The sequence below is a fragment of the Gymnodraco acuticeps genome, unplaced genomic scaffold (assembly GCF_902827175.1).
Source record: "Gymnodraco acuticeps unplaced genomic scaffold, fGymAcu1.1, whole genome shotgun sequence".
NCBI lineage: Eukaryota > Metazoa > Chordata > Actinopteri > Perciformes > Bathydraconidae > Gymnodraco > Gymnodraco acuticeps.
In genome coordinates, this window is record NW_022991659.1 from 36,217 (window position 1) to 48,546 (window position 12,330).

General features: G+C 39.4%; 1 protein-coding gene across 2 annotated transcripts; it reads right to left on the minus strand.

The window, feature by feature from the left end:
• Nucleotides 1-760: 760 nt before the first annotated feature.
• Nucleotides 761-11,619, minus strand: LOC117534392 (protein CutA homolog). 2 transcript variants are annotated; one of them, XM_034198577.1, is made up of 7 exons: nucleotides 11,506-11,600; nucleotides 8,954-9,019; nucleotides 8,363-8,511; nucleotides 7,412-7,471; nucleotides 6,856-6,901; nucleotides 4,830-4,879; nucleotides 761-1,628 (listed from the first exon to the last, which is right to left on the minus strand). In XM_034198577.1, exons 2-7 carry the CDS (start codon nucleotides 9,014-9,016, stop codon nucleotides 1,529-1,531), a joined length of 468 nt encoding a protein of 155 aa, XP_034054468.1. In that variant the 5' UTR covers nucleotides 9,017-9,019; nucleotides 11,506-11,600; the 3' UTR covers nucleotides 761-1,528. The 2 variants fall into 2 exon arrangements, with proteins under 2 accessions (XP_034054468.1, XP_034054469.1); XM_034198578.1 differs by lacking the exon at nucleotides 8,954-9,019 and having other exon boundaries at nucleotides 11,506-11,619.
• Between the last annotated feature and the right edge of the window lie 711 nt (nucleotides 11,620-12,330).

Consider the following 12,330-nt stretch of genomic DNA (forward strand, 5'->3'; position numbering starts at 1 on the left):
ATGTAGTGTCTCTACTTTAAAGAGTCCTCTCCTGCTGATGTTCAGGTGTATATCAGTATGTAGTGTATCTACTTTAAAGAGTCCTCTCCTGCTGATGTTCAGGTATATCAGTATGTAGTGTCTCTACTTTAAAGAGTCCTCTCCTGCTGATGTTCAGGTGTATATCAGTATGTAGTGTCTCTACTTTAAAGAGTCCTCTCCTGCTGATGTTCAGGTGTATATCAGTATGTAGTGTCTCTACTTTAAAGAGTCCTCTCCTGCTGATGTTCAGGTGTATATCAGTATGTAGTGTCTCTACTTTAAAGAGTCCTCTCCTGCTGATGTTCAGATGTATATCAGTATGTAGTGTCTCTACTTTAAAGAGTCCTCTCCTGCTGATGTTCAGGTGTATATCAGTATGTAGTGTCTCTACTTTAAAGAGTCCTCTCCTGCTGATGTTCAGGTGTTTCAGAGTGTGTAGTCAATGTAAAGAAAATAGTTTATCAAATGTATAATAATGGAGATGTGTTATGTAGTGTATTGTAAAGGATTGCCTTTGTATTTACATGTTGTATTGTATTTGTTATCAGCAATCTACTCAGCGTTTTATTAAATATAGTGTAATGTAAACAATAAAACCTGATGTATGTAATTGTGTCCCTGGATTACTGCACATAGTGTGTACAAGTATACAGTAATATGTGCATTATGTGTGCAACCCGTGTCATTAGGACCTCGACTTCACTGAATGCTGTTGTATCAAAAAACGCTCAAAACCAAATTATAAAAAACATCGTCCTCTTTATTGAAATATGGATCTTTCTCAGTAGAAATCAGAACGTATGTCTTGCACTTTTACATTACACTGTCAGTTTATCCAGCACCCTTTTAAATGAGGGAGTACACATGTAGAAGCAGGTATACATACTGAACATATGAAGCACTTAAAGGACTTAAATGATGGGTCCAAAAGGACATGTTTTAGCCGTCTCAGAGTTGTAATCATGTTAGAATGAGTTACTTATTTTGAATGTATGTCCATTTGTCTTTGTCTTGCACCAAAAAGGAATGTATTTCACCTGTTACATCGTTTTTATAATAGAAATACAACCTATGAGTGAAGTTTTTTGTATTTTAGCAACAGAAATGACAGGTTTTAGCCGTTTAACAGTTTAACCACACCAGGTGTTATTTATTCCCATAACGGGCCCCTTGTCTTGACTTATACCTTTTTTGCAGGTAGCGTTACAACGACAGACTTGTTTTGTATATTTCAGGCATGAACACACACTTTTGAAATTGAAATGTAACATTCTTCCACTCTTAGTAGTGAGTGCTTCACAATATGCTCAATATTCAAATGGCAGGAAGCTCAATACTTCTTAAAAGGGCAAATATTTGTCAGAAATAAACTGTTTTGTGGAGCTGCAGAGATATCCCCACATACAAACATCTTCTCCCACAGACTTTGAACGTTTGTTTGGCACAGAACCTCAGAATTACGGTGCAAAACGACCATTCCCTCAAATATCAGTCAAGATAATCGCAGTTATTCAGGAACGACTCCTTCGATCCACTTCAGGTACGGCGGGTTTCCCTGCTCGATGGGCAGGCTGATCACCTCGGCCACCTCGTAGGGGTGGTTAGAGCTGGAGAGGACAAAGAGCAGTTTCACCACACAACATAAAGAACAGCAGTTATTAAAGAGGCCCTGTTCTGCTTTGTGGGGTTTCCCTTTCCTCTCCTGGAGCGTGTTCTATAGGTGTTGGTAGGGCTGTGCAATTAATCGTATTTTAATCGCGATTACGATTATGGTTTGCGACGATTATGAAAACAGCATAATTGACAAAATACGATTATTTTGCTGGGTGCGCTTTCGCCCCTCCCTAAAAGCCCACTCGGCCACGTGGGAGTGACATGTGTTGTGAGAGTTCAGCGCGAGCGAAGATGTCAGAACAAGAGCAGCAACTCGTTAAAAAGAAGGGTACAACTATTTCCACTATTTGGAAGTACTTTGGCTTTCAGGAGTCCGACGTGGAGCAAAACAAAGTATAGTGCAGGATTTGTTACCAGGTTGTGTTGGCACCACACGCTAACACAACCAATCTCTTTAATCATCTGAAATACAACCACAAAGTGCAATACGACCGGGCAGTAATACAACAAAAAGCAGATGCCCGCTCGACTTCATCCACCACATCATCACAGTCATCGATTCAGGACGCATTGTACAGAGCAACGGCCTACGCGACGAGCTCGCAGAGACACAGAGATATTACAGGTGCCATTACATTTCACATCGCTAAAGATATGTGCCCAGTTAGCACTGTTAGCAACCAGGGCTTTAAGCAACTCGTCAACACGTTGGACAAGCGTTACGCGATGCCGTCTCGGTATTATTTCAGCAGGTCTGCGCTGCCTGCGCTATATGACAAATGCCGTGGGGAAGTTGAGAGAGATGTGGCTTCAGCTGACTATGCTACCACAACAGACCTATGGTCTAGCCCAGGGGTGCCCAACCAGTCGATCGCGAGATGTGTCTAAAAATAGAACAACAATATTCTGTTTTATCGTTAATGTCCTGTAACATAATCTTCCTGTGCCAGAATAATGCACTTGAACGCATCAAAGCTTTGTGATTGGCCGGCGTCACCCCATGTGTCGGGGCGTGGCTGAGGGTCTTCAGTACAGGTGGCAATATCGTCACCTGTCTGCGCTCATCTCTGAAACCAGACCATGTAAACAGGCTGGTGTTTCTTGCGAACAATCTTTAAGAGATGACATGAGCAGCCCTACCAGCATTTGCCATGGTGGCCTAAACATTTTGATTTGGTCTTAAATTGTAGTTCAACATTTATTTCCTGTTACTTCTGGACCATGACGGTTGGCCAGCCTTCAACGTTTAACTGAGTGGAATAATGAATATGTTTTACCAAAATGTTGGCTATATGTTAAGGAGTTTTCAGTAGGTTGTGACAGTGCACTGCAACATATTTGATTTAATTTATTTTGGTCTAATTTATTTTTATTTATCATATTAATAATATATGTTTAGTATGGTTTTGGAAGTGCGCTCCAACATATTTGTTGATCTTGTTTATTGGTCAAATATTATTTGTTTTAAAGTTCAATAAATGGTCAATGAATAATCGTCAAAATAATCGTGATATCAATTATTGACCCAAATAATCGTGATTATGATTTTTGCCATAATCGCACAGCCCTAGGTGTTGGTGCATGGTAATGGTCTGTAACAGGCCGGCGCATATTTAAAATGAATTTAATACTAAAGATCGATCCAAACTCAAAACAATATCTTCATTTCAGAAATTATATTTGAAGGGTGTGTGTGTGTGTGTGTGTGTGTGTGTGTGTGTGTGTGTGTGTGTGTGTGTGTGTGTGTGTGTGTGTGTGTGTATGTATGGATGGATGGATGGATGTATGTGTGTGTGTGTGTCTACATATGAATTACCAGGGGGGTATACTACGAAGCCGGATGTTCTCTTAGCGGCTAAATTCAGGGAAAACTCCGGCTTTCCGGTCCTACGAAGCTGGTTCTCTTTTTAGCGGCTAGATCTCCATGGTAACTGATGCTTAGCGGCTAACCTGGTCGGGAGCAGGTTAGGTTGCAGGCTAAGAGATCAACTCAGTGAAAGCACCGCCTGCTGACCAATCAGAGCTCAGTGTGCGGAGTTTAAAGCGATCAAGTCATATTACAGGAGAAAGGAAATACAGAAAAGCTGCCGTTGCAGGAAAGACGGCCGGCAAAAATCACCGACTGTGTGAACGTGAACATGAATAGAATATCACCTCCATCTTCAGAGCAATCTGACTATTATAACATTAGCGTTAAGAAAGCTTACTGAAATATCTGCCACAACATAAGTAACCGGATCAGAGTAACATTAAGTACAGTCCACAGCATATCACTTCATAATGTATCATATATCTCCTTATCTGAGTCAGCTGAGCCGTATCTGGCCGTGCAACACTCACAGTGTCACAGACTGTATGCAGAAGTATTATTTTAAGCAACACATTAAGTTGACGAAACACTCGAGTCAAATGTAATGAAAGTCAGATCGTGTTTTAGACGGGCAGTGATATCATAAACCTGTTAATAAGCATTCAAACACTTTTTCTTTTGCCAGCTGCATTCACCTTGCAGGTGCAGCTCTGTGGCTTTGATCCTGGATCAAGTGTTTAAGTCATGGATGTTTAAAGTTTAACTTCTTCATTTTTGACTAGTATTAAAGTTCACTTTTCATTCAGGAAGTATGACGCTGCGCTGTCAGTACGCTTCTCCATGTTTGTGATTAGTCGAATGCTCCAGATACCACCCCTTTCATGTGAACGCCTAACTAGATAGGACACGGCTGGCTTGAGCGATCCACTTGATAACCAGCGTCGTAGTACAGTTTAGCGAGAGCGCGTATGTTTTGGATTAGGCCAACCGGCTAACTCAAACATATCCAGGTTAGGTTGAACCAGCTTCGTAGTATAGGCCCCAGGTAAGGTGTAAGAAACAAAAACATTTACAAGTGCGGAAAACTTTTGTTTACTTTTATCTTCATTATTGCATTTTTAATACCCTATTTTCTTTCAATTTAATCATTAAAAAGCGCAGGATGGGTAAATATAAATTTTAAGGTCATTTCTATATGATTTACTATATATTTATAGCAGAACTGTGTCGTAAATGATTGAGCAAAGACATATTTGGAGCCCTGTTTTCAACATAATGTTTAAAAGAGGCCCTATTCTGCTTTCTGTGGTTTTCCCTCTCCTGTGTTCTATAGGTTTTAGTGCATGTAAATGGTCTGCTAAGGCTGAAATTCCTCCAGACTTACCGGACGTATTCAGCTAGAGCTGGCACCTTGGAGCTTCTTGTTTTAATCATCTAAACAGGAGAGAGTGACATTGATTAGATTTCATCACATGTATCGTTTTTTGTGACATTTGTGTTTATTTGGACATGTGTATCGTCTCATGAGGTTTTTTTTGCTAACTTGATACAATGACTGTAATGGTACAGTTTTTCTCTCATCTAGGCCCCGGCTACACGGAGACGAAACCGATTTCAAACCGAAGTCGATTTAAAAAAAAGTCTTCCGTCCACGCGGAATCGGCTCAATAAATGTGTCCGTACAAACTAAACCGCTCGAAACCGCTGGAGACGCTGTAGTACATATGCCGGGCCTGTAAGTGGTGCTGTACTTTCGCCACAAAATATACCAAAAGCAGCGAAGAAGACCCCCGAGCATGTCCACTTGTTGCTGATGGTTGTGGTAGAGGAGTAGATTTTGCACTAACATCTGTATCCTGGTCAGTAGCGTCTGGAGCACGAACGCAACCCTGTGATCCGCCATTGTTGTTGTTGGCGAAACGCATCAGCAATGACGTGGGGTGGGCAGAGGCGGGGCTATGGTGTCATCGATTCAGGAAATGATCGTATAGGGCGCACACAAGGAGCCACAAGCGTGTCGTCTCCAGACTTACTCACTTTGGGAGCCGGTTTAAAAGTTTGTCGGTTTCGATCTCGGAAGCCACGGCTCCGTTTCGGCTTCGTGTGGACGAACCGCCTATACGATGAAGAACTGATACAACTGATATCGTCTCCGTGTGGACAGGGCCTTCAATTCTATTATACGTTTTCCAAGACACAGATAACAAGAAAAAGAGCAAGAGGGATTGCAGTGTTATGCCCCGGCCACACGAGGACGAAAACGGCTAAACGCATAGGATTAACGCAAACGCAATCGCAAAAAAGCTTCCGTCCACACGCAATATTCACCGGATAGTGTCTGTCCACACGAGACCGCTCCGTTTAGCTCCAACCGCTGGAGAAGCTGCAGTACATATGCCGAGCCTGTACGTGGCGCTGTAACTTCCTCCACAAAAGCAGCGAAGAAGCATGGTTGTCATGGTTGCCCTTCTGTTTATTCTCCGCGGTGGGGGCCGAGGGAACCGGGCAGAGTTTTTCGCCAGTCAACGTGTATTAAAGTTTAAACCTTCCGACAAAATTATAAAAGTGCCGGTCAAAGGTCTTCTTTGTTATTTATTGAGCTTTAAAACAAATGAATAACGACTCTATATATTATAATAATAATAAAATACACGGAGCCTCTCTTTTTCCTCCCTCTCTTTGGACAACGCCAGTGTCTGTCTCATGCAGCAGCTGATCCAGTAATGAGTGACCCGGCCGACAGTAAAAATAAACATATTTATAACTAGGTAGTTTGAGAGGTGTCTCCGTCCTGTCAGATTAGACTTCACTCGCGTTTATGTCCATATCGAGAGAAAGATAAATAATCTGAATTCAGTGTGCAGTTCACTTTGACGCGGGGGTGAGCAGCAGAGGTGGGGAGAGGCGGGGCTATTGCCTCATCATTATCAGAAAATGATCGTATAGGGCGTACACACGGAGCCGTTTGACCCCCCAGAGCGTTGCGTATGCCGTTCTATCCACCTTGGGACCCGTTATCGTTTCCGCAGTCGTTTAGTGCCGTATTCGGTCGTCCTCGTGTGGCCGAACGGTCTATATGACACTAAACAGTAACGCAAACGACCGTTTTCGTCCTCATGTGGCCGGGGCATTAATGTCTTTAGTGCATGTGTTTCTCTAGTGTTAGTTCATGTAGTGTAACCGTAGGAACACATGCATGCACTCCAAAACATAAACATACTTCTATTATTGTATATTTTCTTTACAAAGGGAAGGAATCTCTATATATACAAATCTTAGTACATGAATATCATGTATTCTTTCTGATCCTTAAAAGCATCTTTGTCTAGAGCAGATTTTAAAGGCGTGAGAAAGTAAAGTACGAGTATTAAAACGAGTATCAAATATTACAATACTCGGTCATCACTCACCAGCATCACTTCGCTGTCCTCTTCAATCTTACCCTGCCATTCATATCTGAAGGGAGGAGTCACAATATGGAAGATATCATTAATACATCCTGTGGGTCAAAACCATTTAGTGTTTCTCAATAACTCATTTTAAAAGGGTAAAACCATTTATTAAAGACGCTGCCTGAGAAAGACTCAGTCCTTAGGCGATGGATGGGAGCAACAACATACAGATACAAATACATAAAATAATTTCACAATTTGTGATCAATCAAGTAACTATTATTTATCCAAAAAAAATAAATAAATAAACACATCAAATTAATAAATTAAAAATTAAAAAAGGTTTTGCAGTCGGGAATTATGTACCCAAGTCTCTTTGAAAGTTATTTCGTAATAAAAAAAAATGTTACCCAACTTTAGGTGAATTTTAAATACAGAGGTAAAAATGTGCGTATTTGAACCGTAACTCAATAACAACAGAGTGAAACCTGAATTTCCCCCTATGGGATTTATAAAGCATATCTTACTCTTCTATATATTAAAGACGCAGACAAGCAGCCGTCTCAAAACTTACACAGATGTGATTGCTGGAACAATGTTGACGCAAGCAGCTAGTTTGTTTTCCACAATACCCCTGAGAGCCAGAAGGAAATAAGGAATCAGTCACACATGAATATGCAAGTAAGAGAACTGGTAACACTTTTCTGGCTGTCCATTTTCTTCTAGAGCAATAATGTCAAAATGTAGGGACACCCCACTTTCAAGATGTCACCTCATCAGGATATTATTATCAATGTCGTTTCATTTGTCTTTTCTTATCTCCTGATTTAGCCAGGACTACAGTTTACTTCAAACATTCAAATGACATGCCTTTCGTTCATTGTATTTTTCACTACAACCAGGTAACTGTGCAATTTGAGCAGCAGCTGAACACCTTCGTACAGAAGAGGATTAAAAAAAGATATTTTTTTGTTATTCCGAGACAAAAATCAATTCTGAGAAAAGAAGCCAAAATTCTGAAAAAGTCAGATTACTGGAAAAAAGTATATTCTGAGAAAAAATACATTTAAAAAAAAAAAAAGTAAATCCTAAGAAAAGTCAGATTTCTGAAAAAAGTCAAAATTATGAAGAAAATTAGATTTGAGACAAAAGTCATTATTTTTTGTAGAAAAAAGTAAATTCTAAGAAAATATGCAGATTTCTGATATTAAAGTAACAAATCTGAATAAATGCAGATTTCCGATAAAATTAAATTCAAAAAATTCAAAATTCTGAAAAAGTCAGATTTCCGAACATACGTTTTTTTTTGGGTTAAAATTCTGAAAATACATTTTTTTTCTGAGAAAAAAGTCATTATTTTAGAAAAAAGTAAATTCGAAGAAAAAAGGCAGTGAAAAAAAAGTCATATTTCAAAGAAAATAGTCAGATTTCTGAGAAAAAAGTCGTATTTCAGAGAAAAAAGTCGTATTTCTGAACAAAGTCAGGATTTATTTCGTAGCTTCTAAGGTGTTGCAGATGGTGTTACCTGGCCAGGGTTCTAGCCACGGTGTCGTTGGGACAGGTGACGAAGGCAGCAGAGAGAGAGCCAGGTCTGTACGTCTCAGAGGCCATCGAGAAAACTCTCAGTCCAACAGTCCTCAGCAGCGGGAGCATCAACACACTCAGGAACACCGTCTGGGAGGAGGAGGAAGAGGAGGAGGAAGAGGAGGAGGAAGAGGAAGACGAGGAGGAGGATGAAGAGGAGGAGGATGAAGAGGAGGAGGATGAAGAGGAGGAGGAGGAAGAGGAGTAAGTCCAATTACTGCTGCTTTAGTAACGAAATAATTTCCCAAATTGGGATCAATAAAGTATTCATCGATCTGTCTATTGACAATAGATTGAAAAAGGAGTTGAATCCTCTTCAGAGAGGAGTACCCGTGTTAATGTTGTAATACAGTATAACAACATTAACACGGATATTCATTAATATCATACAAAATAATAAATATATATAAAATAATTTTTTTTAATGTGCATCTTAAGACATATCGCCCACCTTTATCAACAACGTGTCCCAAATACATTAGAGCAAAGCATGGTGTGTGAGAGACAGAAGCATCATGACACACACACTCACCACAGCTAAAGCTCTCAAGGGTCCAGCGGTCAGTGTTTCTGCAGCCAGAGACCCAAAGCGCATCGCCTGAGCGGGACACACACAGCCGTTAGTAGCTAAGATCCTTTTAGAGATGGTATGGCATGGTTTAGCAGCTGATGGTACTCAGAGATACCATCAGCTAAAAATACTCTGTTACAGTAACGTCCTGCATTCCAGATGTCACTTAAGAAAGAAATCTGCAACATGTCCCTAAAGTAAGAACACTAGCATTTAAATGTCTCAATGTGGAGCCAGTATACTACTGGGTAGATCAGTAAGAGGCATCGTATTATATAAGATCAACATGTGGCATTTTAAGTGAAGTGGCTGCAGGTCCATGTTTCTCTCTTAAGTTGCAGTAGAAGTAGACATCGACTTAAAAACTGTTTAAAGTTTTAACTCGAGTGAAATTAACTTAGCGAGACAACATATTCATATAGTCATTGCTCTCATGTTTCATGTGAAAAATATGCACTGAAAGCTGCAGCGTTTTGTACAGATACAAGAAGTCATTCCTGCCAATAACTGTTTAAAACCTCTTCAGCCCCACGGACCTGCCGAAGGGGCCGAAATCACAACATCTGTTAGCAACAGTGTCTGAGGGCTTCCTAAGATTTAATAAACTATGAATGTTTTATATCCATGTAACGGGAAGAAACTCAGCTAACTGATCTTTTTTATTTTCTTTTTTTAAACCTCAAAACTAACGCTGAGCCTCTGAATTAGCCACGGGCAAAACAATCTTAAGGCCGTTAGCACAGAACTCTAGCTATACCGATCGATATACTTATTGGATCTGCACAAACAAGCTTAGATAACATCCTGAGAGTCCACAGATGATAGAAATATAAGGATCATCACTGAGCGATCAGAACTCGTGACAGAGGAAGCAAATACAGACAACACACGATGTAGCTTTAGCTAGCAAAACACGGAGATATGCTCAGCTGTTATTCTGATCAAAAGTCGTGTTCAATGGCATTAAAACGAGAAAAATCGCGACTGAAGGTTAATCCCTAGGTTAATCCAATGTGTCTGTCACTTTGAACAAATTATTGATAATCCATAATTTCATTTGTATGCAAAAATCGGAGAAGAAAAATTAGCTGCTAATGGTAGCCACCAGAGGTTAGCGCAACTTCCGGTTTTTCTACGCGTCACTATCACTCCTTATTTGGTAAGCTGTGTGTGTATGGGGGACTTTCTCTCGATTCCATTGGCTCTGACGGTTAGAAAGATGTCAATCATCAAAATTGACCAAGGGGGGCCAGAGATAAGGAAAATCCACCCAAATGGCCCCAGAAGTGGGTTTTTTTCTTCTAAATCTCTCTAAAAAGGTCAAATGTCACTTGTTTTGCATCAATCTTGATACAGAGTACTTATGATATGTTGTAGTTTGGATTCCTAAAGCTTTTAGTCTACTAACCCATCATCCAAGGTTAGTTTTCACTATAAGTACAAAATACATTTTGGACGGACACTATAATTTACAGTTTGTTACCATGTTCAATCTGAATTTTCTTTAAAATAAAAAACATCTATATTGATTCTGACTGTTCTACATCCAACTCACAGGTTTATCATTACTTTGAGAAAAAAGATTATTAATGTTCCCCTTTTAGAAGATATGGTCCTTTGTTCTGGGAATGTCATTTTCGAGCCTGAGACCTGAAACCAGGCTCGGGGCTAAACAACTAACCTCTGGCTAAAAGAGACCTCACAGCTCCTTCGTTTCTTACGTGGCTTTGAGAAGTGAACTCCACCACTTTAACCTCGTAAAAACAGAAGCTATCCATCTAAATAGTGTGTTCACAATGTACTTTGTACGTATGTATTTAATTTATTAGCACACCTAATGTTAAACATATTCAACTTCAACAAGTAAAATATATAAAAGTTGAAAGTGAAAGATATATATATGGAAACTATCTGTCAAACAAACATTATGAAGGGTTAGCGGTTTATTCGACAGATAGTTTCCAGATACATATATTTCACTCAACTTTTATATATTTGACATGTTAAGTCAGTTTTACTTTGTAGTTTGAGTTGTTTATCTTGTACTCTTTCCTTGTGTACATGTTGTGCACTGCCTTGTTTACATGTCCCGAATTGGTATCAATAAAGCAAATAGTGTCTAATTATTATGATCTTATTTAACTTTGTCCAAAAGGGCTTCCCCTGTGTCTTTCACAGTGCAGGAGCCAACACAATAGTAAAGTGTTCTGCTCTAAATTACTTTATTTCTCTAGACGAACAAGACGTATAAACCGGGCAGCATCTGCTCCTACAGAAAACTGTATATGCAACTTTTGAAATGCACAGTTTTTAGTTGACTTGCAGACGAGGTGTGTTTAGCAGCATGTGTTAGCATTAGCTTCATGTGTTTGTTGTTATTCACGAAAAACAGCTCTTGTGACTCAAAGACAGGACAACAACACACACCGGATTGATAAACAATGTCGGGTAGTTTGGTGAATAGAAGCAGAGTATAAACAAGCAGCTGTTTTATGTGATTTTAGAAGACTTACCTCGTGACAGATAGCTGGTTCTGCTAAGCGAGTTACACCCACTGCCGTAAAGGGAGACGGCTATATGTTGTTGAAACTGTCGTAAAGCTGCATTGATTGATTGATTGATTGAAAAGTGTATTAACAGCTTGTATATTAGGTACAGTACAGTACAGCTCAAAACATACAATTGTTAAGGGGATGCATTGACTCCCAAACGACGGCTCCCAACATTCTTCTTCTCCATTAAAAAATATCGTTTTTATCTCTACTGATGTAAAAGTAGAAGTACTCAAATATTGTACTTGAGTAAAAGTAGAAGTACTCAGATCTTGTACTTGAGTAAAAGTAGAAGTACTCAGATATTGTACTTGAGTAAAAGTAGAAGTACTCAGATCTTGTACTTGAGTAAAAGTAGAAGTACTCAGATCTTGTACTTGAGTAAAAGTAGAAGTACTCAGATCTAGGCTACTTGAGTAAAAGTAGAAGTACTCAGATATTGTACTTGAGTAAAAGTATAAGTAGGCTACTCAGACCTTGTTCTTGAGTAAAAGTAGAAATACTCAGATATTGTACTTAAGTAAAAGTAGAAGTACTCAGATATTGTTCTTGAGTAAAAGTAGAAGTACTCAGATCTTGTATTGAGTAAAAGTAGAAGTACCAGAGTGTAGGAATACTCTGTTTCAGTAAAAGTACTGCATTCAAAATGTCCCTCAAGTGAAAGTATAAAAGTATTCTCATCTAAATATAGTTAAAGTAGCGACAGTAAAAGTAGTCGTTGTGCAGATTGGTCCATTTCAGAATAATGTATATGATATGTTTTATAATGATTGATCATGAAAGTGT